Genomic DNA, 25,170 nt, shown 5'->3' on the forward strand with positions numbered 1-25,170 from the left:
GCTCTCTGGCCTCAACATATTGTTATGGCTTTCTGTCTCATCTGGGTTTTTCATACAAACATGGGTGAAAACCTTTTAAAAGGGATTATCCAATGATTCCAAACACAGAAATTCAAAAAGCACTTACAAAATGTTTTCACCAAACAACAGAGGGACTAATACAGAAAACTAAAATTTCTACTGGTAAGACTGCCTTTGTAAATTGTAATGGAAATGCTGTGATTGTTGATGGTAGTTTGGCAATGCTTTTGCTTATGCTATCAAATGTTGGGAACAAAAACGCTATTTCTGTACAATGCTCCATATCCTGTTATCTGGAAAGCATCTGAATGGTAGAGCTGATATAAACATCTATATCATCTCTTCCCTTCCTTCAACTTATTAGTAGATGTCTGACATGCTAATGCCACAGACTGTTTCCTATATCCTGAAATTTCTGTTGCAATAGTGTCTTAACAAAAGATTTGGGTCCTTGACTTCCATGAGATTTCCCAGACTTAAGTTCTGACATGGGGATCATAGCTGTGATTTGCCCACTGATCTGAGTCTTACTTGGAGTAAGTAAATGTTATTGCTATTTATCTATTTTACCCTTATTTATATTATACATTCTCTATTCCACTATGAAGGAAGAATAAAAAAAAAGCTTTAAAATTCCAGCCCCTTACAAAGAGATGGATATGTTCATGATTGATCTCGCCATACCAAAGAGGAGGACAGAAGGGATTGTTCCTCACACTTTAAAAACAGCAACAGAATTAACACTATATATTAATATTACAATTATAGCTTTGAAAAGTCAAAGCCAAGAAATAAACATCTGAAAGGAAAGCAAAAGTTCTCTCATTTCATTGGCCAGAAAGCAAGGTACACAAAAATATGTATTTTTAATGATTTAGTGATTAAACCAATCAACGAGAGCAAACAACTCTTTAGTAAAATAACAAAAAAGTAGAAATATAAACCAAGTTTAAAATAAATTACTTAAATCAGCATTTCCTGCTTACTGATTTCCTTTCCAGAAAGCCAGACCAGGATGCTGGATTTAAAGAATTTTCTTATAATTGAGACACAAAAAGGACAGGCTGGTTGGGTCTGAGAACAATGATGACTGTTAGGTCTCACTAGCAAACAAGTTTCCTCTTTACTAGATGATGCAAGTCTAAATGCAGTGTTATGTTACTGACCATACCGACCCTGCCAAATGCAGGAGGAGAAGAGCCATTAAGAGGGAGTTCATCTCAATACTACAAGTTTGCAAAATATTTCATTCAAGAACCTACCTGCACTGTGAAATTTATCAAAACAGCTAATCCAGGAGAGTTATTCCAGTGGAAGCACCTATGTGGGCACTCTTAGTCCATTGTGGATTAAATTAAGCCTGAAGAGGGTACTCTTATATACAAGGACTTAACAAAACTATTTAAAAATATATATCCAGGTTTATGCCCCAATAATTGTTTTAGAATTAAGACAGCATTCCAGCATGAAAAATTTCAAACATTTTCAGATATTTTCCTCCTAATACCAAGTGTCTTTTTTGAAGAAAAGGGATGGTTTTCTGGTCAAATGGCAGAACTGAGCATCAAGATTCTCAGATTTTACTCCAAACTCCATCAAGGATTTATTGTTTAATATTTGAAACTTCATTTACTCTTTGTGCTACTTTATAAGTCTTTATCATTGGGTTAGTATACACCTACTTCACTAGGCAGTGGCAGTTATTTTTTGTTTTTACAATACTGAAAGACCCTCAGATGGAAAATACTATAGAAACAAAAAGCTTTATATTTCAGAAGTCAGTGGGCACATCTACACATTCATTAATGCACTGTAATTATCATGCATTAAGTTTAGTACCTGTAATTACAGGTACCATCTTAATGAGCTGTAATCAGCACTACTGCACATTAGCCACAGTGCATGCTTTTGTGGTGACTCTAATGCATAGTAGAATTAGTCTACTGTACATCAGCACGGGTTTTGCCCGCCATGCTAATGCGCAGTAGAATTAGTCTACTGTGCTTGAAGCATCTAGTGTAGACGTACCCAGTATGTCTGTGACTCTTCTCTTTCTAATTCTAATATTTAGAACTAGAGGAGAGAGGCAAATGTAGCTTTGGAAGAATGTACCTATTTCCTTCTTCTGACTGCTAAGAATGTCAAAGATGACTAGAAGCTCTTTTTTTGTCTTACCTTTATCTGACTAATATTCCCCTCAAGCTCTGTAGGGGTTTGAAGCCTCCATCTGTCCTTGCCCTCCAATGCCCATGGGCTCTGACCGGACACTGATGCTTTTCTCCATATAGCTATTCTGCCTTTGTTGGTACCAGCTGCTAGGAGACCTGTCATTAACAAAGTTGTTATGCATTTTAAATTGGGTTCAGAAAACAAACATATGCATTGCACGAGGTAAGCAGTGGTAAAATGTTGGTTGTGTTTGTAATCCAACTATCTGATTCACACTCATTAATACACTCAAAGCACTAAGACAGGCACTATGCATCTTTTCAGCAAGTAATTCAACCAATGCTTCTCAGTCTTGACTAAAAACCAACCCTCCAGCCCTGAAGCTCTCATGAGGAAAGCATGTAAAAAATATGGCATGGCTTTAGGTGGGTAAAGGTCTCTGTTATAATACAAAATTTAACTAAAATTTAGTTTTAGGAGCTAAAGATCAGTTCCAATGGGACAGCTCACCTTTAGCACTGCAGTAAGAAACACAGTTTACACATTCTCCTGCCTCAAAGCCAAGCTTCATATCTGGAGAAAGCACATAGTTCTCACTCCGCTCCAAATCCCAGAACCTAATTACACAGAAAAGAAAAGGCTTTTAACAATTCTTTCCCTTCTAAATGTCTCATGGAAGAGAGTCAATGGGATACAGTGAAGGGCAATAGTTGTTTTATTGCAAGAACACTCAGATCTTCACATTTTTACAATGAAACAATGAGAAGCTGTCTGTGGAATATGCAACCCTTTCCATCTTCTAACATTTTATTCTTTGGAGCATGTTGTGACATCTTGTAAGAAAAAAATTTACAAATAAACTTTACTTGCCATCTCAAGATTCACTGTATTTTTAAATGGTCCTTTGGATTGCAGTAGAATTGTCTGGAACAAAACACTAATGCTATACGTAACAGTCTCCATCATTAAGCAAATGATGCTTAGCCATTACCAGCACTCTCTTAGTGTTAACCAGGAAACTGATTGATCATATCAGTAAGTTATTGTTCTGGAAAAGTGCAGCTGAAAATGCATACCCACACTGATGTTGCATTCATTTCAGTGAAGAGGTAATACAGAAGTAAAGGGAGCCACTCAAAAACTTAGAAGTTCAAATGAAGGGCATATTTCTAAGTGTAAATTGATTAAACAACCCTAGAGAACATACCAAAATTACAGTAAGGCAAAGCATCACACTTATTTCAAGGCCAGGGAATGAGGTGTGTAAGCTTTGCAGTATTCCAGTAGTCTTAGCCTCCTAGAGAATTCCTGACAAGAGAGCAGAAGAGTCCTTTTTTCCCTTGTTGACACTATAGCTGCTAGAAAAAAATTAGCTAACAAGAATAGAAAGGACAAAGAAGTAGCTCTCCTTTTCCTGCACAAAGTCAGAGGAGTCTACTTTTCATGGAAAGAAGTAAACAAAGGCAATGAAAAGCTTGCACTTGGAATAGAAATAAGTCAAATGGTACCAGATGCTATGATAGAAAGGAAAACATACAGGATCCCTAAACATCTTCATAAGTTAGGATTCATTTAATTTTTTCTCATCTTGAAGTTCTAATAATTAGATTCAAACAGAAAATAGTAATGTTTTATTTTACAATAATTTGAAAGCAAAGACACCATAAAGGAAATCAATTCTCTAGTCACTGCTGAACTGGACTGCCAGCTCACAATTCTCTTGGGTCTCAATAGTATTCAAAGCCTGTCTTACCTGAGGACCGTCTCCCCTATTGCTGTAACAAGAAGGCTGCGTTCAATTACTATGATATCTGCAGAATGACCCACCTTCCCACTCAACTTTACCTGTTAACAAAAGACAGCAAGTGTCAGTGCTGGTTAAGTCAGCTGTAAAGCAGAAACAAATAATTACTATACTGAACTAGGCCCACCTAGTTCATCTAACCTAGCATCATATCTCTGAAAATTAGTAAAAAGCATTGCATTAAGTAGATGTAAGATAATCTGTTCCCTACATTAGATGTTTTCAGAAAACCTAAAAAATGAGGTTTAACTCCTATTCCAAAATACTTTAGGACTTTTAAGAAGTCAATGACTCGACCCACTGTAAAAAACCTTATTAATTTTAGGGGAATATTGTCATGACTAGGGCAGTGATGCAGGACATAAAAGCCAGAGCTGTTTTCCAAACAACACACTTTCCCAGTGTATCAACAAGCTTGCAAGCTGGTACAGCAATAGGGTTACCATACATCCAGGTTTTCCCAGACATGTCCTCTTTTTAAGCCCTCCGATCTCCCTCTGGGTGTTTTTTTTTAAATCTTACCAATTGTCTGGGATTTTGCTATGCTTTGGGGGTGGGAGCAGGGGGAGGGTGATCCAAGGCAGCAGGGAGCACAGACATACCTGCCTGCAGCTGCTGAGGTGCACAGTAGACCCATGTGGTACTCCCTGCTGCCTGTGACTGCCCTCCCCCTGCTCTCTCACCCAGAGTAAAACAAAATCCCAGGCATTCAGTCAGGGCAAGGGGATGGGGGCTGGGGCTGGGATGGGACAGGTGGGGCGGGAGTTGCCTGCCCCTCCAGCAGGGGAAAGGGAGGGGAACCTTCGAGGGCAGCGGGGAACTCTGTGGCTGGACCGGTAGCATAGGGGCCGGTGCCTGCGCTCGTAGGGGTGAGCGGTCAAGAGACACTGTGGGTGGTGGGGAGGGAAAAGCCAGGGACAGGGGCCAGAGTTGGGGGAGCCAGAAGCTTCCCATCTTCTTCCCTCCAGCCCACACTGGGGTCAGACACAATCCACCACCACCTGCATGAATCAGAGCCACCGTGCTCCGGCTCGGTCTGGATGGGGGCAGCAGGGGCTCCTCTGGAAGGGCTGGTGAGTCAAGAGTGAGGGGCACCAGGGTGGGGATGTGGACTGTGGGTTGGGAGTACAGGGCACTGGCAGAGCCAGGGGGCTGCCGATCGGGAGTGAGGGGCACCAGCAGGGATGGGGTGGTTGTGGGTTGAGAGTGAGGGGCACTGCCGTTTGAGTGTGAGCTTAACTTACAGGGCTGGGGTCAGTGGGTTTGAAGTGAGGGGCAGCAGTGGAACTGGGGGAGACTGTAGCATGACAGTGAGGGGCAACAGAGGGCACCAGCATATCCCCCCCTCCCCTCCAAGTGACAGGTGTCTTCTTTTTTGAACCTGGAAATATGGTAACCCTAAATATATGTTAAAAGCATTCTGCATATACAGTCATTTACAACCAAGAATCCCCAGATATCAAGTTCTGAGTTGTCCCCCACAAAGCATTTTATATTTTTTAATAGATTAATAGCGCACTGGTGGACATTTCCAAAGGTCCTGTTTGACTTATATTCAACAATTGAACCATAATAATTCTCTGATAACTGCTGCAAACGTAATGTTGTAATATAGAAAACAAATTGTATTAATAATATATACTAAAGATGGCCTGCAAAGGGGAAATATAGGTTTGTGCCCTTGTGCTAGTTCTTTTTTGTGATTTATTTTAGAAATAACAGGACTACCAAGCCTCCCTTCCACTGTTTTTCTCAGACAACTGAAATATGAGTTTTTATAGTCTTGAATTCAAGCTTGGGTTGCTTAATATTTAACAAAGATGGATTTCCTCCCAACCTTTTAAAACTGATAAGACACTAAAAAATAGAATTAAAAATAATTTAACTAAAAACACCTCTGCCTTTCAGTTCACTGAGTTTCATATTCTTGGATTTGCTTATGTTAATCCTCCCAGTTCATTTACAAGCATTAGAACATAAGACTATAATAGGACTCCTGCAGACTCTTAGGAGGAATGGTGTGGACTAAACTTTATAGTTTATAATGGAAAAATCGAGCAGAAGAGTTTGAAAGCATGAAGTTTTCAGGACTTTTATATACATAATTATTATTGTTTCTGTTAGTACCTTCAATGGATATGATATACAAACTCTAAAGGGTGTACAATCCCCATATGATCTCCTTTAAAGAGCTTTCTCTTAGGATAAGCCTACCCAAGATCTACTTCAATGGGATCATGAGCTGGCTGGGTTCTATTGTAATAGCTAATCAAATAGAAAGATGGGGGAATGGGTACATGTGACCAAAGAGCTCAAGCAGTTGCCAGAGTTTGATAACATGGGCCTATATTTTATGCTATCTGGACTATGCCATCTTCACTATTGAAGGCTTTAGAGACACTGAGATTTTACCCTGAGTCCAGCTACTACTGTACCTGCACAGGTTCTACCCCTTGAAATAGTCTGGCAAAGCTGCTATTTGAATTGATGTAGCTTACCCCAATTCGAAGAAGGAAAAATTCACCATTAAAAATAGCAGCCTATGTTTTAAAGCAAGGTAAGTGCCAGTGTCTGCCTGTCTACTCTGAAGGACGCAGAGCTGTTATAGTTGTACAGCTACACCAATAAATGGGATTGAAGCAAAATACTTGTGAAGACAAAGCCATAAAAGTAGCAAAAAGTGCACAAAAGCCATTCTGGTTTCTAAAAAAAATAACTTTAAAACCTTTCAATTCTGCTTAGCCTATTCCCTGTTTCCTTCTCTTTCATATCCATGCCTCTCCCCCTTTTATTTATTGTGTTAATGCTTAATGGATACATTCAAGGAAAAAATGGAGTAAGAGCAGAGGAAGAAAAAAGAGCAGCAAGCAAGCCAAGAGGGGCAAGGCATGAGAGTTTTGTTTTTATCGTATCTGGCATCCATGACTGCAGTTTCTGAGTGCTTTGCAAAACATAAAGGGGGAATTCAAGTACTTAGGAAGACCAGAGAGAAAAAGATATCCTGATGCTTGTTTCCAAAAATCTCACTTTTGGAAACCAGCACTTAATCAACTGGGAATACATGGGCAGAGAGATGAATCTTACAGCTTTGTTTAAGAAGCATCCACAGCTAGATACTTGCACAAGAAATAAAATTCATATATGGAATATGATCCAAATCCAAGGAAAATTCAGGTATCTGCAGATAAGGAGGAGTGAAAGTTTTCAAGAGCATCATTACTCAAAATGAAGTGATTTAAATAGAGAATGCCAGAAGAATGCACTACATTCAAACGCTTGTCTGAATTTATCCCAGTCATACAGTTAGTCAAATAAAGGTATCACCCATAAAAATCCTTGCCTCTCCCTCTAGACATGCACATGTTCAACACAGTTACAAAGCCACTTTATTTAACATGTAATAATTAAATGGAGAAGTTAGCAAACAGCCACTCTGCAGTAGGTCCCCATGCAGCTCTTTAGGCAGCTCAATTTGTTTTGACAGAAATGCATATTGTTGTTTTGTTTTGTCTTTTAATGTTTAGCTACTGTGGTTGTAAAGACTACTTCCTGAAAGCAAAAACAGAACCAATGGTCTTCCTAAGTTTTCAAAGCAGTTCCTCCATTACTCTGAACAGGATGACAATTCTGGAAACTAATTATGACAATACAACTATCAACACTATTAACTACTTCTTTGCAGGTCTTTAATAGAAGCATCTAGCTATGCTAGGCTCGTGGATATATTTTAAAGCATATCACTGCTTTCTTTTCTTCCCCAGTTGGATGATTGTCCAACTGTTATTAAAAATGAGTATAAGAGGAGGGTTCAAAGTCATTATTCATCCCTTTGACATCACAGCAGTGAAACAAGGTTTTTAAAATCATTTTTGGCTGTGCAGTGTCAAAGTATATGCACCCACATGTCACCTAACAGAGGGGAGGGGACGAATAGGAGAAAATAAATAGGTACAATTAGGTGAACAAATTAAGGTGTAAACAAAAATAAAGAAAAAATGGTAAGAATGAAGAAACCAGTCAGGAAAGAGAGAGATAGGAAAAAACACTCTTCTGAATTCATTCCTACAATTCTTGGCTCTGCCTTGCAAGGAACATGAACAGTAGAATCTGGATTCTTTTCAGGGTTTGGTGCTGAGCCTCCTGCCAAGATGAAGGTTTGCAAACCAGCTAGAGTATACAGAGGTGTACCAAACAGATGTGTGAGATGACTGAGGTGATCCAGCTGATTGCTGTGGTTTTTATTTCAAATTGTACAGCTTTCTGATCAGCTGTCTGGGACTACAGCTGTGCTCCTGCTGAGGGGAGAAGTGACAGCCTTTGAAGTAAAAGCTGTAACAATCAGCTAAGCAGCTTGTTAGTTCAGCAACCTGCTATGCATGGGCAACTGGTGCCTCCTGAGTCTGGGGGGGCACCAGATCACCAACTGGGTGGGGAAGAATTGCCAAGCCCAAAATCACCAGTGGCAAAACCAGAAGTGCACTTGCACTTCTGCCAGCACTTCCAGTTTCACAGCTAGCGTTTCCAAGGGGTGCACAGCCAATTTCAGGGGGTGCATGTGCACCCCCTATGTGTCGCCAATGCTGCTATGAATTAAGCAGGTTGTGAACCATTCCTATAGGAAAAATCCAAATTCTATTGTGTTCCGCTAAAGTGTGTGTGTGGGAGGGGAAGGAGGTAAAGAAATGGAGGGGTGGGTCTGAGATGAGGTGAGACGTAATACACATGTGACAAAACAGAAACATGACAACTGTAAAAGTTGAGTAATATATCTATAAAAATGAAATGTTACACTTCAGCAGGATGTGACCTTTACCCTGCAGCCAAGTTAGCCAACCTCACCAACCTTCATGACCTCCTCTGCTTCTCCATCCTGCTTGACTGTGTACAGGGACAGCAAGAGATTCTCTGTTATTACTGCTAAAACATCCCTCTTCTCCATGAAAAGAAGTTTTTGGACTGGACTGTCTGTGGTCAATGCACGGCTTGTCTTTCCTTTCTCATTCACATAATGAACAGACCCTGCAAGATACACAAGTAGTTACATACCATTCTCCTCCATTATGCCTACACACCACCAGTATCATGACAAGATAATGTTAATGGCCATACTTGAACCCAGAAGTGGAAGAAATTTAGTGTCAAGCCTACAAGGAAAAAAAAAAAGCAGTGCTTACTGTTGGTAAATGCTGCTCTTATCTACTTATAACACTCCTGAAATGCTGAAAAACTAGCAACAACCATACTTCTGTTTTCTTGAATATATGTCAGAATATAGTTTATGCAAGTGACACATGCTAAATTATCCTTTTTGTAAGAATCCAAAACCAAAAACATTCCTTAAAAGGACATTTACTTTTAACACTCACATGCTTCTTGCATATATAGCAGAGTTAAGACTTCACAGAAGTTTCAAAACCCTGGGTGTTAATAGTTTCATAGCTGGTAGGGTCGGAAGGGACCTGAGGAGATCATCTAGTCCGACCCCCTGCCGTGGCAGGAAAGAGTAATGGGGTCAAACGAGCCCAGCCAGATGTTCGTCCAGCCTCCTTTTAAAGACCCCCGGGGTAGGAGCCAGCACCACTTCTTTTGGAAGTTAGTTCCAGGTCCTAGCCGCCCTGACAGTGAAATAGGGCTTCCTAATGTCTAGCCTGAAACTACCCTCTGCTAGCTTGTGTCTGTTGTTTCTTGTAACTCCAGGGATTGCTTGGGGGAACAGGGACTCTCCCAATGCCTGCTGGTCCCCCTTGACTAGTTTGTAGACTGCCACTAGATTTGATAATGTGTTGGAGTAAGAGGATAGTACTAGGTAAGAGTTAGATATATTTTATACTAGGTAGAGAAAAAGTTGCTGTTGACCACAGCTGTGTATTTGTGCTTTCTGGTATATGAAATAAGAACATAGGAACCTTGATTTCCATTAAATAAAGATTTTCTGTGAGAATTTCTTAAAAACTTTAAAAGAAACCATGTACATTAGAAATGAAAAATAAAAGGCAAATAATACAGTGCCTTCCAAAGAAAATGCGGGGGCTGCCTGTCGTTTTTTCAGACTCTGGGGCCCAGGAGCATGGCCACCTGCCCTTGTGAGGTCTGCTCCCTACTGGGGTCCCTGGCGCACCAGCTGGAGGAGCTCCAGGCCGCAGTCCAGAGACTGTGCCCCATCAGGGACTGTGAGCAGGAGATTGACTCCTACTGCCAGGCCCTTCTCCTCCGAGAGATGGAGGGTAGACCACAGTCTCCCTCCAGGACAAGGGAGGACTCGGGGACCTCCCTTACTGTCCAGCCCAAGGGTTGGACCAAGGTGGTCAAGGGTCCCAAGGCCTGCCGCATCAAGGCCCTCCCACCGCTGGAGCTATGCAACAGGTACGAACCTCTTGCAGCCCCAGCAGAGCCTGCTGAGTTGCCAGCTCCCGCAGACAACACGGGAGCTACTGTAGCTACCGCCCCCGCTCTCCTCAAAACAAAACACAAAGTGTCTGCTGTGGGAGACTCCATCCTGAGGGAAACTGAGGGTGTAATCTGCCGCCCTGACCCCTTAGTCCGGGAAGTCTGTTGCTTCCCAGGAGCCCACATCCGAGACATTGCGGAGAAGATCCCTAAGCTCCTCCAGCCCACTGACCACTACCCTATGCTCCTCATCCATGTGGGCACCAATGACACGGCTCAGAGCACTCCCAGCCGGATCATGAGACGCTACAGGGATTTGGGAGCAGGGCTAAAAGGTCTGGGGGTGCAGGTGTGCTGTTTTCTTCGACCCTCCTAGTCTCGGGCTACAGGCTGAGGAGGGAGAGGAGGATACAGGTAGTTAACTGAAGACTGCGGCAGTGGTATCATAGGGAAGGCTTTGGCTTCCATGACCACAGTCCGCTCTTTGGTGAGAAAGGCTGCTGGAAAGAGATGGCCTCCACCTCTCTCCACTGGGAAGGAGGCTCTTTTCAGCCAGACTGGCTGTCCTGCTCCACTGGGCTTTAAACTAAGCACACCAAGGGACAGGGGGACTACTGCCTGCTGGCCCGCTGAGCAACCCTTGCAAAGCCAGCAGGCCAAGGCACTTAAGGGAGCCCACCCCTGCCCCAGTCCTGGAACAACTGGTAGGCAAGGCAAGGACCCCCACGGGGACACTTGCCTGCCTGTACACAAATGCCAGGAGCTTGGGGAATAAACAGGAAGAACTTGTCCTCCTGCTTAACACAAATAATTACAACATCATAGGGATAATGGAGACCTGGTGGGACTCCACCCATGACTGGACCATGGGTATAAACAGCTATACCCTGTACAGGAGAGATTGAGTAGACAAAAAGAGCGGGGGCATAGCTCTCTATGTCAAGGAGAGCTACGCGTCCCTTCTAGCTGACATTGGCGACCAGGGTGGATGGCTGAAGACCCTCTGGGTTAAAATCCGTGGGGAACATGGCACAGGGGACACAATGGTGGGAGTCTACTACAGACCTCCCACCCAAAGTCAAGAGCTTGGCCAGGAGTTCGCCAGGGAATTGGCTGAAGCCGCATGCTCCAGGTCCATGGTTGTCATAGGAGACTTCAACTACCCAAACATCTTGTGGGAAGAGTGCTCAGCTAAATCCGAGTGGTCGCAACGCTTGCTGTCATGTGTGGATGACTTCTATCTGACACAAAAGGTCTACAGGCCAACAAGAGGTAAAGCACTGCTCGACCTGGTACTGGCAACCGGGGATGACCTAATCGGCAACCTAACAATCGATGGGAAGCTAGGTGACAGCGACCACAAGCTGATCACCTTCACCATCTGCCGTAAAGCTGGCAAGACAGTCAGCAATACAAAAGTCCTTGACTTCAGGAAAGCTAACTTTGACAAGCTCAGGAGGCTTGTCGGTGAGGCCCTAAGGGACCATGACCCAAAGGGCAGGGGAGTTCAGGAAGAGAAATTCCTCCTCAAGGGAGCGATCCTTGATGCACAAGCTAATGCCATTCTGTCTCGGAGGAAAGGCAGCAAAAGGGCACAGCAGCCCCCTTGGTTCTCTAGGGAACTAGCGGACCTCCTGCGTCTTAAAAGAAAGACCTACAAAGGATGGAGGACTGGATCCACCACAAAGGAGGAGTACTCTGCACTGGTTTGGACCTGCAAAGAGAAAACCAGGAAAGCCAAGGCTGCGATGGAACTCCAGCTAGCTACAAATATCAAGGACAATAAAAAGTCCTTTTTTAGATATGTGGGGAGCCGGAGGAAAAGCAAGGGCAACATTGGACTACAGGACAGGGAGGACCAGGTGAGGGAGATTCCTTATCCTCCATCAAAGCTGACCTCATGAAGGAACACCTTGAGAGGCTGGATACCTTCAAGTCAGCTGGCCCTGACGGTTTACACCAAGGGTACTCAAGGAGCTGGCAAGCATCATAGCTCAGCCCCTGGCACGGATCTTTGAGAACTCCTGGTGCTCTGGTGAAGAGCCCGAAGATTGGAAGAAGGTCAATGTGGTGCCTGTCTTCAAGAAAGGGAGGAAAGTAGATCCAGCAAACTACAGGCCCATCAGCCTGACCTCTATCCTGGGGAAGGTCTTCAAAATGATTATCAAAGAAGCCATCCTTAACAGACTGGCTGATGGCAACATCCTGAGGGATAGCCAGCACAGGTTTGTTGCGGGTAGGTCTTGCTTGACCAATTTCATTTCCTTTTACAACCAGGTGACCTATCACCTGGAGAAGGCAGAAGAGATTGATGTCATATATCTTGACTTCAAAAAAGCCTTCGATCTGGTATCCCATGATCACCTCTTGGCAAAACTGGCAAACTGTGGCCTCAGCCTCACCATGATCCGCTGGCTGGGGAACTGGCTCCGCAGTAGGACCCAGAGGATGGTGGTGGATGGAAGTCAACCATCGTGGTACTCTGTGACCAGTAGGGTCCTTCAAGGCTCTGTCCTAGGGCCTTTACTTTTTAACATCTTCATCAATGATGTAGACATTGGTGTCAGAAGCGGACTGGCCAAGTTTGCCACCGACACCAAACTCTGGGGTAAAGCATCCACACCTGAGGACAGGAGGGTGATCCAGGCACACCTTGACAGGCTCAGGAATTGGGCAGATGAGAACCTGATGGTGTTTAACACTGAAAAATGCAAGGTTCTCCACCTTGGGAGGAAAAATCTGCAGCATGTTTATAGGCTTGGCAGTGCTACGCTGGTTAGCACTACAGATGAAAGGGACTTAGGGGTCATGACTGACAACAAGATGAACATGAGCCTTCAATGTGATGCTGCAGCTAGTAAAGCAAGCAAAACCCTGGCTTGCAACCACAGGTGCTTCTCAAGCAAATCCCAGGACGTCATTCTCCCGTTGTACTTGGCCTTGGTGAGGCCACAGCTGGAGTACTGCGTCCAGCTTTAGTCTCCACAATGCAAAAAGGATGTGGAGAAGCTTGAGAGAGTGCAGATGAGAGCCACGCGCATGATCAGAGGTCAGGAAAACAGACCTTATGATGAGAGGCTGAGAGCCATGGGACTCTTCAGCCTGGAAAAGCGCAGGCTCAGGGGTGATCTGGTGGCCACCTATAAGTTTATCAGGGGTGCTCATCAGGATCTGGGGGAACATCTGTTCACCAGAGCGCCCCAACGGATGACAAGGTCGAACGGTCACAAACTCCTCCATAACTGTTTCAGCCTGGACATAAGGAAGAACTTCTTTACTGTCCGAGCCCCCAAGGTTTGAAATAGACTACCACTGGAGGTGGTTCAAGCACCTACTCTGATCACCTTCAAGAGACATTTGGATGTTTATCTTGCTGGGATCCTATGATCTCTACCAACTTCCTGCCCTGGGGCAGGGAGCTGGACTCGGTGATCTTCTGAGGTCCCTTCCAGCCCTGGTGTCTATGAATCTATGAACAGAAATAGGGATCACTGCAACTACCTCTGGTGTTCAGCATGGTAGCTGTTAGTGCACAGCAGCACTAGTAACAAGGCAGAATCAGGGTATGAAAGAATATCCATGTAGTTATACCACAAGCATCAACAGAGACCCCATTAATCTTAACAGAAGATCTGTGTGCACAGAGCTTTTTCATGATCAGGACTTTAGACAGGAAATAAAGAATACTTCATCAAAACTACAAGGGAAATGTAGGTAGTAAGAATGTAATTAACATAGTTGTAATTTGGCCAAGATACTAGTGTTAATACTCTTACTCTTTTGAAAGTTTCATAGGATCTATAATGACCAGTCATCAGTGATTTGATTTTTTGTCCCACCTGAAACTGTGTACTTAAATTATCCTGGATAATTGCACTTGAATATTGCAATATAAAGCACATTAGCTTCCATACAAGACCGCCCACTGTTTTGAAATTCTCAACAGTATCTTGGGAGAGGATTAGCTAAGCTTTCAAATTAACTTTAAGACAACTTTCACACAAAAGACCGGTCTAAAAAGTTAGTAAATGTTGAGCTAATAGAGTGCGGAAAAAACTGCCAGACTTTGAAGACAAAAGGTAGTAGAGAGTGGTTAATTTTAAAGGGGATGCAAAGAGTCTCAAGGGGCAGTATTTGGGCCAATGCTGTTCTCTTTTTATACTAAAGGCCTGGAAGAGACATAAAAAGTACAATAAATGAATGACATATATAAAGAATACACAAGAAGAGCACATTCAACATAATTCAACAAGCCTTGAACAGACTACAAAGGTTATTTTGGAAACCTAATGTCAGAAGTCCACATAACAGTTCCAGTTATGTGTAGTAGGGAGCAATGATGATGATTCCACACGTGTGTAAAAACAGGCTACAAAGGAAAAAGTTGTTGACAGATTTCCAGCACTGAAGAAGCTATGCTTCAAAGGGTCTTCTAGCTAAATTTCACAGGCTATTTTATTACAATAATGATGGCTTTAGAATTGTATACAGAGTATCTTTTTCTTGCAAATAAAAGAACACAAAGTTAATTATAATAATCTATCTTTTTAAAAGTAAATTCTAAAGTTAAATTTAACTAAAAATTTAACCTTAAATTTCAAACTTCAATCAAATTTTAAATTACACTTGCATCTTACTAATAATTTTTGTTTTACATCTTACCACATACTACTATTTGTATGTATTATACTAATAATTGTATGCCGGGTTGGGGGGGGGGGGCGGGGAGGAGACACGACTCTCTCCTGAGGGGCACGGAGGGACCTATCTGCTGTCTGGACCCCTTGGACCAAGAGATCTACCACCTTCCTGGCGCCTGCATCCAGGACGTTGTGGAAAAGATCCCCAGGCTTGTCCGTCCCTCTGACTACTACCCCATGCTCCTCATCCATGTGAGCATGAACAACACAGCCAGGAGTAATCTGGACCAGGTCATGAGTGACTACATGGCTCTGGGGGCTGGGCTCAAGGAACTGGGAGCTCAAGTAGTTTTTTATTCTGTGCTCCCTATTGCAAGCCACGGACCCAAGAGGGAAGGCCATGTGGCATAAATAAACAGACACTTCCGAAAGTGGTGCTACCACGAGGGCTTCAGTTTCTTTGACCACAGCACACACTTGAGGGAGAGGGGATTCCTGGGATGAGACAGCATCCACCTCACGTGGAGAGGTAAGTCCCTGTTCTAAGCCAGGATGGCTGATCTACTGGACAGGGCTTTAAACTGACTTTGCTGGGGGACGGGGAAACTCCAAGTGGAGCATTCCTGGGGACTGGCACACAGAAAAGCTCCCACATGGAGGACACTAAGATAATTGTTTTTGAAAATATTAATGGAATGTTTCTCCCACAGCGTTTCAGGAAATTGAGGGTGTCAGTTGGGGGCCTCAGCTGCCTGTACACAAATGCCAGGAGCATGGGAAACAAGCAGGAGGAACTAGCTCTCCTGCTCTCTAGTGGGCCATATGACCTGGTAGGGATCACAGAGACCTGGTGGGCTCCTTGCATGATTGGAGTGTAGACATAGAGGGCTACAGCCTGCACAGAAGGGAGTGAGCAGGGAGAAAAGGCAGAGGGGTAGCGCTCTATGTGAGGGAGTAGTACACCTCTCTGGGGGCTGACATTGGCTCCAAAGATAAACAGCATGAAACCATCTGGGTCAAGCTTTGAGGTGGGGCGAGGTGAGAGAGACCTAACTGTGGGCGTTTACTACAGGCCACCAAACCAAGTGGAGGAGCTTCATCTGGAGTTCTCTCGAGAACTGACAGAAGCCGCACGTGTAAGGGACTTGGTTGTCATGGGTGACTTCAATTACATAGACTGGGAGGAACACTCGGCTAGGTCAAATAGGTCATGTAGCTTCTTAACTATAATCAAGGAGCTATTTCTGACCCAGGAAATGTGAGGGCCAACCAGAGGTAATGCTCTCCTAGACTTGGTCTTGGCCAAAGGAGATGATCTGGTGTGTGGCTTTAACATTGAGGGTAGCCTGGACAACAGTGACCATGAGCACATCAGGTTCACTGTCCACTGCAAGGTTGACAAATCAACTAGCAGGATTTAAGTCCTGGACTTTAAAAATGCTGACTTCTACAGGCTCAGGGCATTAGTAGGGGAGGCAATGCAGAACCAGGGATGGAAGGTGAATGGAGTGCACAAAGAGTGGTCATTCCTCAAGGACATGATCCTTGAAGCACAAAAGAAAACCGTTCCCATGAAGAGGAAAGGCAGCAGAAGGGCTGGCAAGCCCTCCTGGCTCAATAGGGACATCGCGGTCCTCTTGAAAAAGAAAAAAGAGGCATACACACAGTGGAAACTAGGGACAGTCCTCAAGGAGGACTATACAACAGTGGTTCGCACTTGTAGGGAAATGATTAGGAAAGCTAAGGCAGTGAATGAGTTTAAGTTAGCCAAGGAAGTCAAGGACAATAAGAAGTTCTTCTTTAGGTATGTAGGGAGAAGAAGGAAAACAAATGGAAGTGCGGAACCCCTGCTTAACATCTTGGGACAACTGGTAACGGACACTCAGGAAAAAACTGAACTCCTGAATGTCTACTTTGCTTCAGTATTTCACTGGACCAAGGGGAAAGACAAGTGAGATAAGAATCACAGGGGGCACGGTGGGAATGATAGCCTTCCCACTGTGAATGCTGAGCTGGTACAAAACCAACTTGAAAAGCTAGACTTTTATAAGTCAGCAGGACCAGATGGACTTCACCCAAAAGTGCTGAAGGAGCTAGCTGAGGTCACTGTGGAATCCCTGGCAAAACTCTTTCAGAAATCATGACACACAGGGGAGATCCCTGAGGACTGGAAGAGGGCCAACATTGTACCCATCTTCAAAAAGGGGAAGAGGGAAGGCCCAGGCAACTATAGGCCAATCAGCCTAACCTCCATCCCAGGGAAAATCCTGGAAAAACTCATTAAAGAATCTATGTGTGATATGCTTGATGAGGGTAAGATTCTGAATGACAGCCAGCATGGCTTCATCACAGATAGGTCTTGACTTACCAATCGCATCTCCTTCTATAAACAGGTCTCTTGCCACCTGGACATGGGAGAGAAAGTCGAAGTTACATACCTAGACTTCCAAAAAGCATTTGATCTAGTATCCCACGATATCCTTGTGGAAAAATTGGAAGATTGTGGGCTTAACTGCTCAAGAGTTCAGTGGGTGGAAAACTGGATGCATGGTAGGACCCAGAGAGTTCTTGTGAACGGATTTATGTCATCCTGCTGAGAAGTGGCCAGTGGTGTCCCTCAGGGGTCTGTGCTTGGACCAGTGCTTTTCAACATCTTTATCAATGATTTGGATGTGGGGGTGAAAAGCTTGCTGGCCAAGTTTGCGGACGACATCAAATTATGGGGAAGTGTGGTCAGGCCAGAAGATAGGATGCAGATACAGGTGGACCTGGACAGGCTGGAGAGTTGGGCAGACCAGAATCAGATGTAGTTCAACACTCAGAAAAGTAAGATGCTCCATCTCAGGGCAAACAATCCCCAACATACCTAGAGGCTCAGTGGCGACAATTTGACTTGCACCACAACGGAAAAGGACCTAGGGGTAGTGATCAACGATCACAAGAACATAAGCCGGCAATGCAATGCTGTGGCCAGAAGGGCAAACAACACGCTGGCATGCATTAACTATTGCATCTCATGCAAAACTAAGGAAGTGATACTCCCACTGTACTCCGCACTGGTGAGACCGCAGCTGGAGTACTGTGTCCAGTTCTGGACGCTGCACTTCAACAAGGATGTGGAAAATCTTGAGAGGGTCCAGAGAAGAGCCACCCATATGATCAGGGACTTGCAAGACAAACCACACAAGAAGAGGCTGAGGGACTTGGGCCTCTTCAGCCAACAGAAGAGAAGGCTGAGAGAGGACCTGTTAGCAGCTTACTGATACATCAGGAGAGTACCTCAAGAACTTGGTAAACAGCTGTTCACCAGGGCACCCCTGGGAAAGACCAGGAGCAGTGGATACAAACTCCTGGAAGGCCGCTTCAGGCTCAATTCCAGGAAAAACTCCTTCACAGTCAGGGTGTCCAGACTGTAGAATAAACTCCCTCCAGTGGTGGTGCAGTCACCTATGCTGGAAATCTTCAAAAAGAGACTGGACAGTCACCTAGCTGGGGTCAAGTGATCCCAGTTGTCTTTTCCCGCCTAGTGCAGGGGGACTAGACCCAATGATCTACAAGGTCCCTTCCAGCCCCTAACAATCTATGAATCTATGAATTTTAGTTTTCATGGAGTAAGGTATGAAAAAAGGTATCAGAAATCAATCACTTAATTTGCCCAAATTATTGTTGTCAATTCTTTGTTCTTGAAAAGACAACTCTTGGCCTGAAAATGTTGTCATACCTGATAATTTCTGAAGTCTACTTTAAATCTCTTAGAAATACTGTCAGTGATACTGTAAACAATGACAGGCCACTATCTAGACTGGCTCATGTGTACTCTGCACCCAAGTCTCCATCGCCTTAAGCACTAATGCTATTCAAAAGAGCCAAAGAAATTGAACTTGGACCTAATTAAGAGTTTAGATGGCAGGCTGAAGAAACAAAAGGGAAAACATGAGAAAAGCACACACACTTGCAGGATGATGAGTTTGTCACTAGGTGGAGTTGTGTAATACTGAAATGGTCGTTCTGACAACAATTCATAATGCAAAGCTAAATTCCTATGCAAATAGAATTTAACATGCATTACACTGCTATTCAAAGATGACTTCTTCACTAAAGATATTATTGTTTTTGATCTATTTCAGAAGTGCTCTGTATGCCCTCTAAAAAAAAAAAAAGAGTCAATATATGCTATATCACTTTCCTAGACTTTATTATTGTGAAATTCCCAAGGAATCACTGATACGTAAAAGATTTCTGTAAAAAGGATGGTAATAAACTATTCTGTATGTCTATGAGGAAAGGACAAAAAAGAAATGGTCTTTATTTATAACAATGGAAATTTAGGTTGGATAGTAGGAAAACTTGCTAGGCACTGATGAGGGTGATTAAGCTCTGAAACAGATTCACTAGAGAGGCTGTAGAATCTCCATCACTGGAAGTTTTTAAGAGAGGTTAGACCAAGGGTGGGCAAAATGCGGCCCATTAGAAAATTAATATTTATCTGCCTCTGGCTGCCTGTCATGCAGCCCTTGATGGCTTGCCAAAACTCAGTAAGCAGCCCTCCGCCCAAAATAATTGCTCACCCCTGGGTTAGACAAACAGTTGGCTAGGATGTTTTAGGTTTAGTTTAATTGCATAGGCAGTTAGACTAAATGAATTCCTGAGGTCCTTTGCATCTCTATTTTTTTTATAACTCCATTCAGACATGGCATGCCAAACACACACTGGATTTAACCACTATAGAGTGTAAGAGTCACTTTTTTTAAATGCTATATTCTTTAATTCAGGGTTGGGCAATGTTTTTGGCTGGAGTGCTGAAAAAACCCCACAATGTCTACCTTGTAAGGTGCTGGAGTGCCCTAGAGTCAGAAAAACAAAACCAGAGCAGAAGGGCACATGGTAGGACGTACTGTATATTAATATAGTTAATAATCATCAATACTGCTTTTTTATAGTAAATACCAGTTTTTCTAAAAAGTTCTAAACTTGGTGACAGTAAATAAAACTTCATATACTACCTTTGTTCTTGTGTATTCTTTTATTGTTAAGCATGTTGTGATAAGAAAGAGAAAAAGAGAGAGAAAGAAGAGTAAAATAGGAAAGAGAGGGAAAGAGAAAAAAAGAGAAGAAAGGAGAAAAGAGAGTGAAAAAAGAAAGATATATATAAAGAAAGATAAAGGAAAAAAGAGGAGAGAAAGAAAAAAGTAAAAAAAAGCAGAGAGAAAAAAAGAGAAAGAAAAAGCAGAAATAGAAAAAAGGAGAGAAAAAAGGAGAGAGAGAGAGAAGAGAAAGAAAAACAAGGAGAGAAAAGGAGACAAAAAGAAAAAAGAGGACAAAAGAGAAAAAAGGAGAGAAAAAAGAAAAGGAGAGAGAAGAGAAGAAAAAATAAAAGAAAAAAGAGAGAAAGGGAGAAAGAGGAGAGAGAGAAAGAACAAGAAGAGAGAAATAAAGGAAAAAGAGAAAGAGGGAGTGTCCCTTGCTGCCAACAACTCCCACCACTACCGGCTGCAGCTTGGGCCCGCTGGTCCAGGGCAGTGTCTGGCAGAAGGCAGCAACACGCCAGCAGCAGTCACCATGGCCAGGGTGCTCAGACCTCCCCAACAGTCCCGAAATGGGGGGAGCCCAGGCCCAGGGCTGGGAGGGAGGGCCCGGCCAGGGCTTGGGCAGGCATACACTTCATCCTATCTGGGCAGGGGCACATCAGGCTGCTGAGTGCCAGGGCTAGGCATGCAGGGTAGGGTCCAGGTGGCACAGGGAGAAGCAGGTGTGGGGGGAGGCACTGCAGACAGGCTGGTCCAGCTGGGCCCTTGGGAAGGTGGCAGCTGGAGGAGAGTGGGGCCAGGTGGAAAGGGGGGGCTGCCCCAGGGTCCTGAAGACTTGGACCACAGTGGACAGTTGGGCAGGGGCCTGAGCCCAGCCCAACCCATGCAGCTCTGTGGGGATGGGCCACAACCACCCTGACTATGGGGGGGATGCCACCTGGCCAAGTCAGGATGCCAGGTCGGGAGGCTTCTAGCTCTAGGCTCAGCCTCCCTGCACACCGGGCACAGTGCAAGTGGGGCAAAGCCATTGCTGGTGCAAGGGTCTGGCTGTGAGAGCCCCACATGCTCTGGGAACAGCTGCTACAGGCAGTGCTCAAGGCCAAGCCAGCCGGGGGCCTGCAATGCAGTGGCCCTGAATAGCACCTGCCCCAGCCCTGACCCCAGCCCTGGCCCTGGCCCCTGGAAGGTAGCTGCAGGTGGGCAAGGCTAGGGCCCAGTCAGGCCAGGGCAGCTGTGGCAGCTGTTCCTGGGCCCCAGGGGGCTCCCGCAGCTGGGCCCCTGCACCAGAGGTGGCTCCACCCCACTTGTGCAGTGCGCAGGGAAGCAGAGCCTGGAGCCGGGAGTCCCCAAGCCCAGAGTCCTGCCCTGGCCAAGTGGCATCCCCTCGCAAGCAGGGCAGCTGCACCTCATCGCTGCGGGCTACGCCAGGCCTCACCTCAGGGCTTCTGGGTGCTGCAGCCCACCTGCCCACCCACCTAAGCCTGTGGAGCCCTGGGGCAGCCCCACTTCCTGCCCAACCCCTGCCTTCCCAAGAGGCCAGCCAGGCCAGCCTGTCTGTGGTGCCTCCCTCCACACCTGCTTCTCCCCACACCACCCAGACCCTTCCCTGATCACCTGTCCCAAGGTTTGGTGCTCTGGTGCTGCCCTTGTCCAGGTGGGATGGGGCGTCCACCTGCCCAAGCCCCGGCTGGACCCAGGGCTCGCTGCTGGGAGCCTCCAACACAGCAGCCCTGCACTGTGCTTGCCTGAGCCCCAACTCCCCACCCGCTCCACCCTGTAGCTCTCCATGGTGCCTGCTGCATTGCTGGGACCTGTAGCTGCTCAGGAGAGCCAGGAGCAGCAACTTTAAAAAGAATTTTTTTAAAACAATTTCCTAGTATGCCTCCTAGAGTGCCGAGAAAAATGTCTCTGTGCGCCATTAATTGGCACGTGTGCTGGGGGTTACCTATCCCTGACCTAGTTAATGAAGAAATAGTATGAAATAGTATGCTATTTTGCACAGTGAACATAACCCTGCTAGTATGACTAATCTCAAATAACCCAATCTAGCTGAATTAAAGAATGACATTTTATATCAACAAATCCAATTATACAGTGATTGAAATGCCTAAGCCACATCCAAGTGCCATTTCTACAATTGCTACCACTAATGGAGCCATGCTAGTGTGAAACTAATGGTCTTTCTCTTGCCAGTGTAGACTGAATCATGTTATAGTGATGATGAAAGAGAGACTAGGATAATTTTATTAGATCCCCAAGGTTAACTATCTTGCTTTGTAGGGCAACACTCTACAGTTCACCTGTCAGAAACCTACCCTTCAAAACACTCACCTTTTTATGAACCATTTTTTCTTGTCCCTGGCCTTGGGGAGAGGATTAGAAAAAGGAGCAAAAGGAGCAATGGGGACAAAGAAAGAATGAGTAAAGAAAAAACAAACTGTATACTGTAAGTAAAGATGGGGAGGGAAAGGTGCTTTGAATTCTTTTGGATGCTAGATATAACCGTCACATTCTCTCTGGAAAGAAAAACAGTATGTGCTAACTATTACTTGTTAATTCCTTTAAAGAGGTAGTTTCTTTTCACCTAATTGCAGCAAAGCTGAAAACAGGGCTATTGGCCCTAAAAGAAGAATCCATCTGTGCAAAACAGAAATATAAGAATCAATGCATCTTCCTGTCATCACCTAGAATGAGCAATTTTCCACGCCTGAAGGTATCATACCTAAGTTATAGATACCAGGTATGTCTATCTCAAAGACAACATATATCCAATGCTGCTCTAAACCTCCCGCTCACTTCAACAGGAATAGGCACTAAGAATACTTTATATAAAAACACTGGTGGGAAAGAGGACCATGTTACACTGAACAGCTATGAAGATATTACAGAAACTACATTTCCCAGCAGGCTACAGGATATGTGTTTGGATGGGTGTTTTTTGTTTTTGTCCTTACCATCTGTCACGCTGATAAAGAAAGACAGTCCCTCCTGGGGTCCAACTTTCAGAGGCACTCCCATTCCAGCTTTTCTCCAGTTAAACATATCTAGAGCTTTTTCATCACCACTCACTGCAGCTTTTGCCAACTGTACCAGATCCCTGCAGGCAACCAAGAGGCATTTAATTTCCAACTCCCTAAGTAGCACAGAATTTTCTACTTTTAAGAAAAAGGATGGGGACTCTGTGACATGGGTGACCATTCATGGCAAGGAAATCTATCCCACAACTCAGCAGAATCATCAAACACATAGTGACTTAGGTTTCTGATATTAGTGTCCATTTGCATTATTTTATTTTTCCTCTTAGGCTTTATCGTCACCACAGGGAGATGAAGCAGACAAGTGGCCTAGGCAAAACAAAACAAAAACAAACATCCTAATATTACAACTGTATCCTTTTTTACTTACAGATAATAGGCACTTTTATATAAATGTTGCTGTAACATGTTCTCAAGCAGTTGAGCTATTAGTGTATTTGTGATTCCTCCTAAAAATTAACACTTGCTTATTAGCAGAATGAGATAAGCAAGAGCTAGCAGCAACAGGGAGGCAGGCATTGACAAGAGAAAGGGAATATGAGTCTAGGCAGATGAAAAGGATAGGGCTAGCAACAGGACCAGGTTGCCAAATATCCATGAATTTATGGATAACCCATATAAACTAGGGCAAAAAATACGTGTCTGTTAGGTCTGTGAAAAAAATGGAACTTATCTGTAAAAAACTAAGAAGCATTGAGCTTGATGAGCAGAAGGAGCAGAGCAGAGCAGGTGCCTGAGTGGGAATGCAGCACCCTGCAGCAAGCTCTTCTTCCCAGGGCTTTGCTGTCCCCTGCCTCTAACAGCTGGATCAGCAGTTGTTAGAGGCAGGGGACAGTTGGAAAGATATAGCAGCAGCATCTATCCCACATCCCAGGGATGGGTGTGGTGCAGCCAGGACACAGCCATGGGGCTGGACAGGGGAAAAGAAGCAGCAGGTTGGGGTCTGTTTTAGAACAGGGGATCAGGGCCAGCAGGGGTAATGCTGGGAGGGAGTGGAGAGTGGAAGTTTGTAGCATGGTACAGGGTTCAGCTGGATATCAGAGTGTGGGGGTGAGTTGGGGAGCCTAGGGTGGGGACAGCATGGTTTAAAATCATTGCTGTAGTCAAGCAGGTTTGCCAAATCAAGACTTTTTTATAATAATCTACAAACTTTTTACTGACAGCCAAACTTTTTTCTATGGTTGGTATTAAACCCCTACATTTGAACCAAACCCTCTTTTACTTTGATAAAGTACTTTGGTACTTTAGTTTAATTGTCAGTAAAAAGTCTGCCAATTGTCAGTAAAAAAAAAAAAATAAATCTTGGGTTGGTAACCCTGATTACAAGAGGGAGGAGAAGAGCATGGTACCAGAGGAAGGGGAGGGAGGCAGCAATGGGGAGGAGAGCCTCAAAAGGTGAAAAGAGACATGCCAATGCCAATGTGAAATCAAGAAAAGGATGAGGGCATAAGCCATTCAAAGGGAGGAAAAAAGGCAGTTGGTAGAGGAAAGAGTTCAAGAGTGTGTCTGGACATGAGAGAGAAAAGGAGAACATAGGACTGAAAGGTAAAGAAAAAGTCATCAGAGAGCAGCATCTGAAACAAAACAGAAGGTGAGTACAATAAGGTAGCAGTGGGGGAATCAGAGAGGGGCCTAAAATCAAAGGATAGACGACTTGAGAGCAGCATGCAAATACAGGACAAACATGAAAGAGGTAAATTTCTGAGCAGAAACAGTGGCTGCATGGAAGGGGAGGAGGAAGAGGGATGGGAAGACAATAAAGAAGGGAGGTCACCTCAGGTACATGTGTAGGTTATCTAAGGTAAAAAGTAATCGCTAATGGTTGGGACTGTAAATAGGAGCCCCTAGAAGGTGTTTGTCTAGGTTTCTATACAACCTCCATGCAACAGACTAATAAGAAAACCCCAGGCCTACCACAGAGGAAGACATGTTGTTCCAGAGCCTAACTAGCTAATGTTACTTACTCGCCGGGAGGGGGTGGCCGAAAGATACAGTGAGACAGATGTTTTCCATACTCATGTTTCAGCAGTGGGGGACCTTGCACTCGACCTCGCTGGTCTATTCTCCATAGAAACAAAACACCAAGC

At 44.3% G+C, this 25,170-nt stretch overlaps 1 protein-coding gene across 3 annotated transcripts in view; it reads right to left on the reverse strand.

The window, feature by feature from the left end:
- Positions 1–25,170, reverse strand: part of IFT140 (intraflagellar transport 140) — a 177,739-nt gene that overhangs the window by 132,034 nt on the left and 20,535 nt on the right. For all 3 annotated transcript variants that reach the window (XM_059716195.1, XM_014597466.3, XM_006263212.4), the window contains exons 4-9: positions 25,048–25,169; positions 23,003–23,145; positions 8,838–9,013; positions 3,944–4,035; positions 2,701–2,807; positions 2,197–2,345 (exon numbers count right to left, since the gene is read on the reverse strand). In XM_059716195.1, coding sequence (XP_059572178.1) covers positions 2,197–2,345; positions 2,701–2,807; positions 3,944–4,035; positions 8,838–9,013; positions 23,003–23,145; positions 25,048–25,169 — 789 coding nt within the window. The remainder of the gene's footprint in view (positions 1–2,196; positions 2,346–2,700; positions 2,808–3,943; positions 4,036–8,837; positions 9,014–23,002; positions 23,146–25,047; position 25,170) is intronic.

Source organism: Alligator mississippiensis, chromosome 13 (assembly GCF_030867095.1).
Source record: "Alligator mississippiensis isolate rAllMis1 chromosome 13, rAllMis1, whole genome shotgun sequence".
Lineage (NCBI taxonomy): Eukaryota > Metazoa > Chordata > Crocodylia > Alligatoridae > Alligator > Alligator mississippiensis.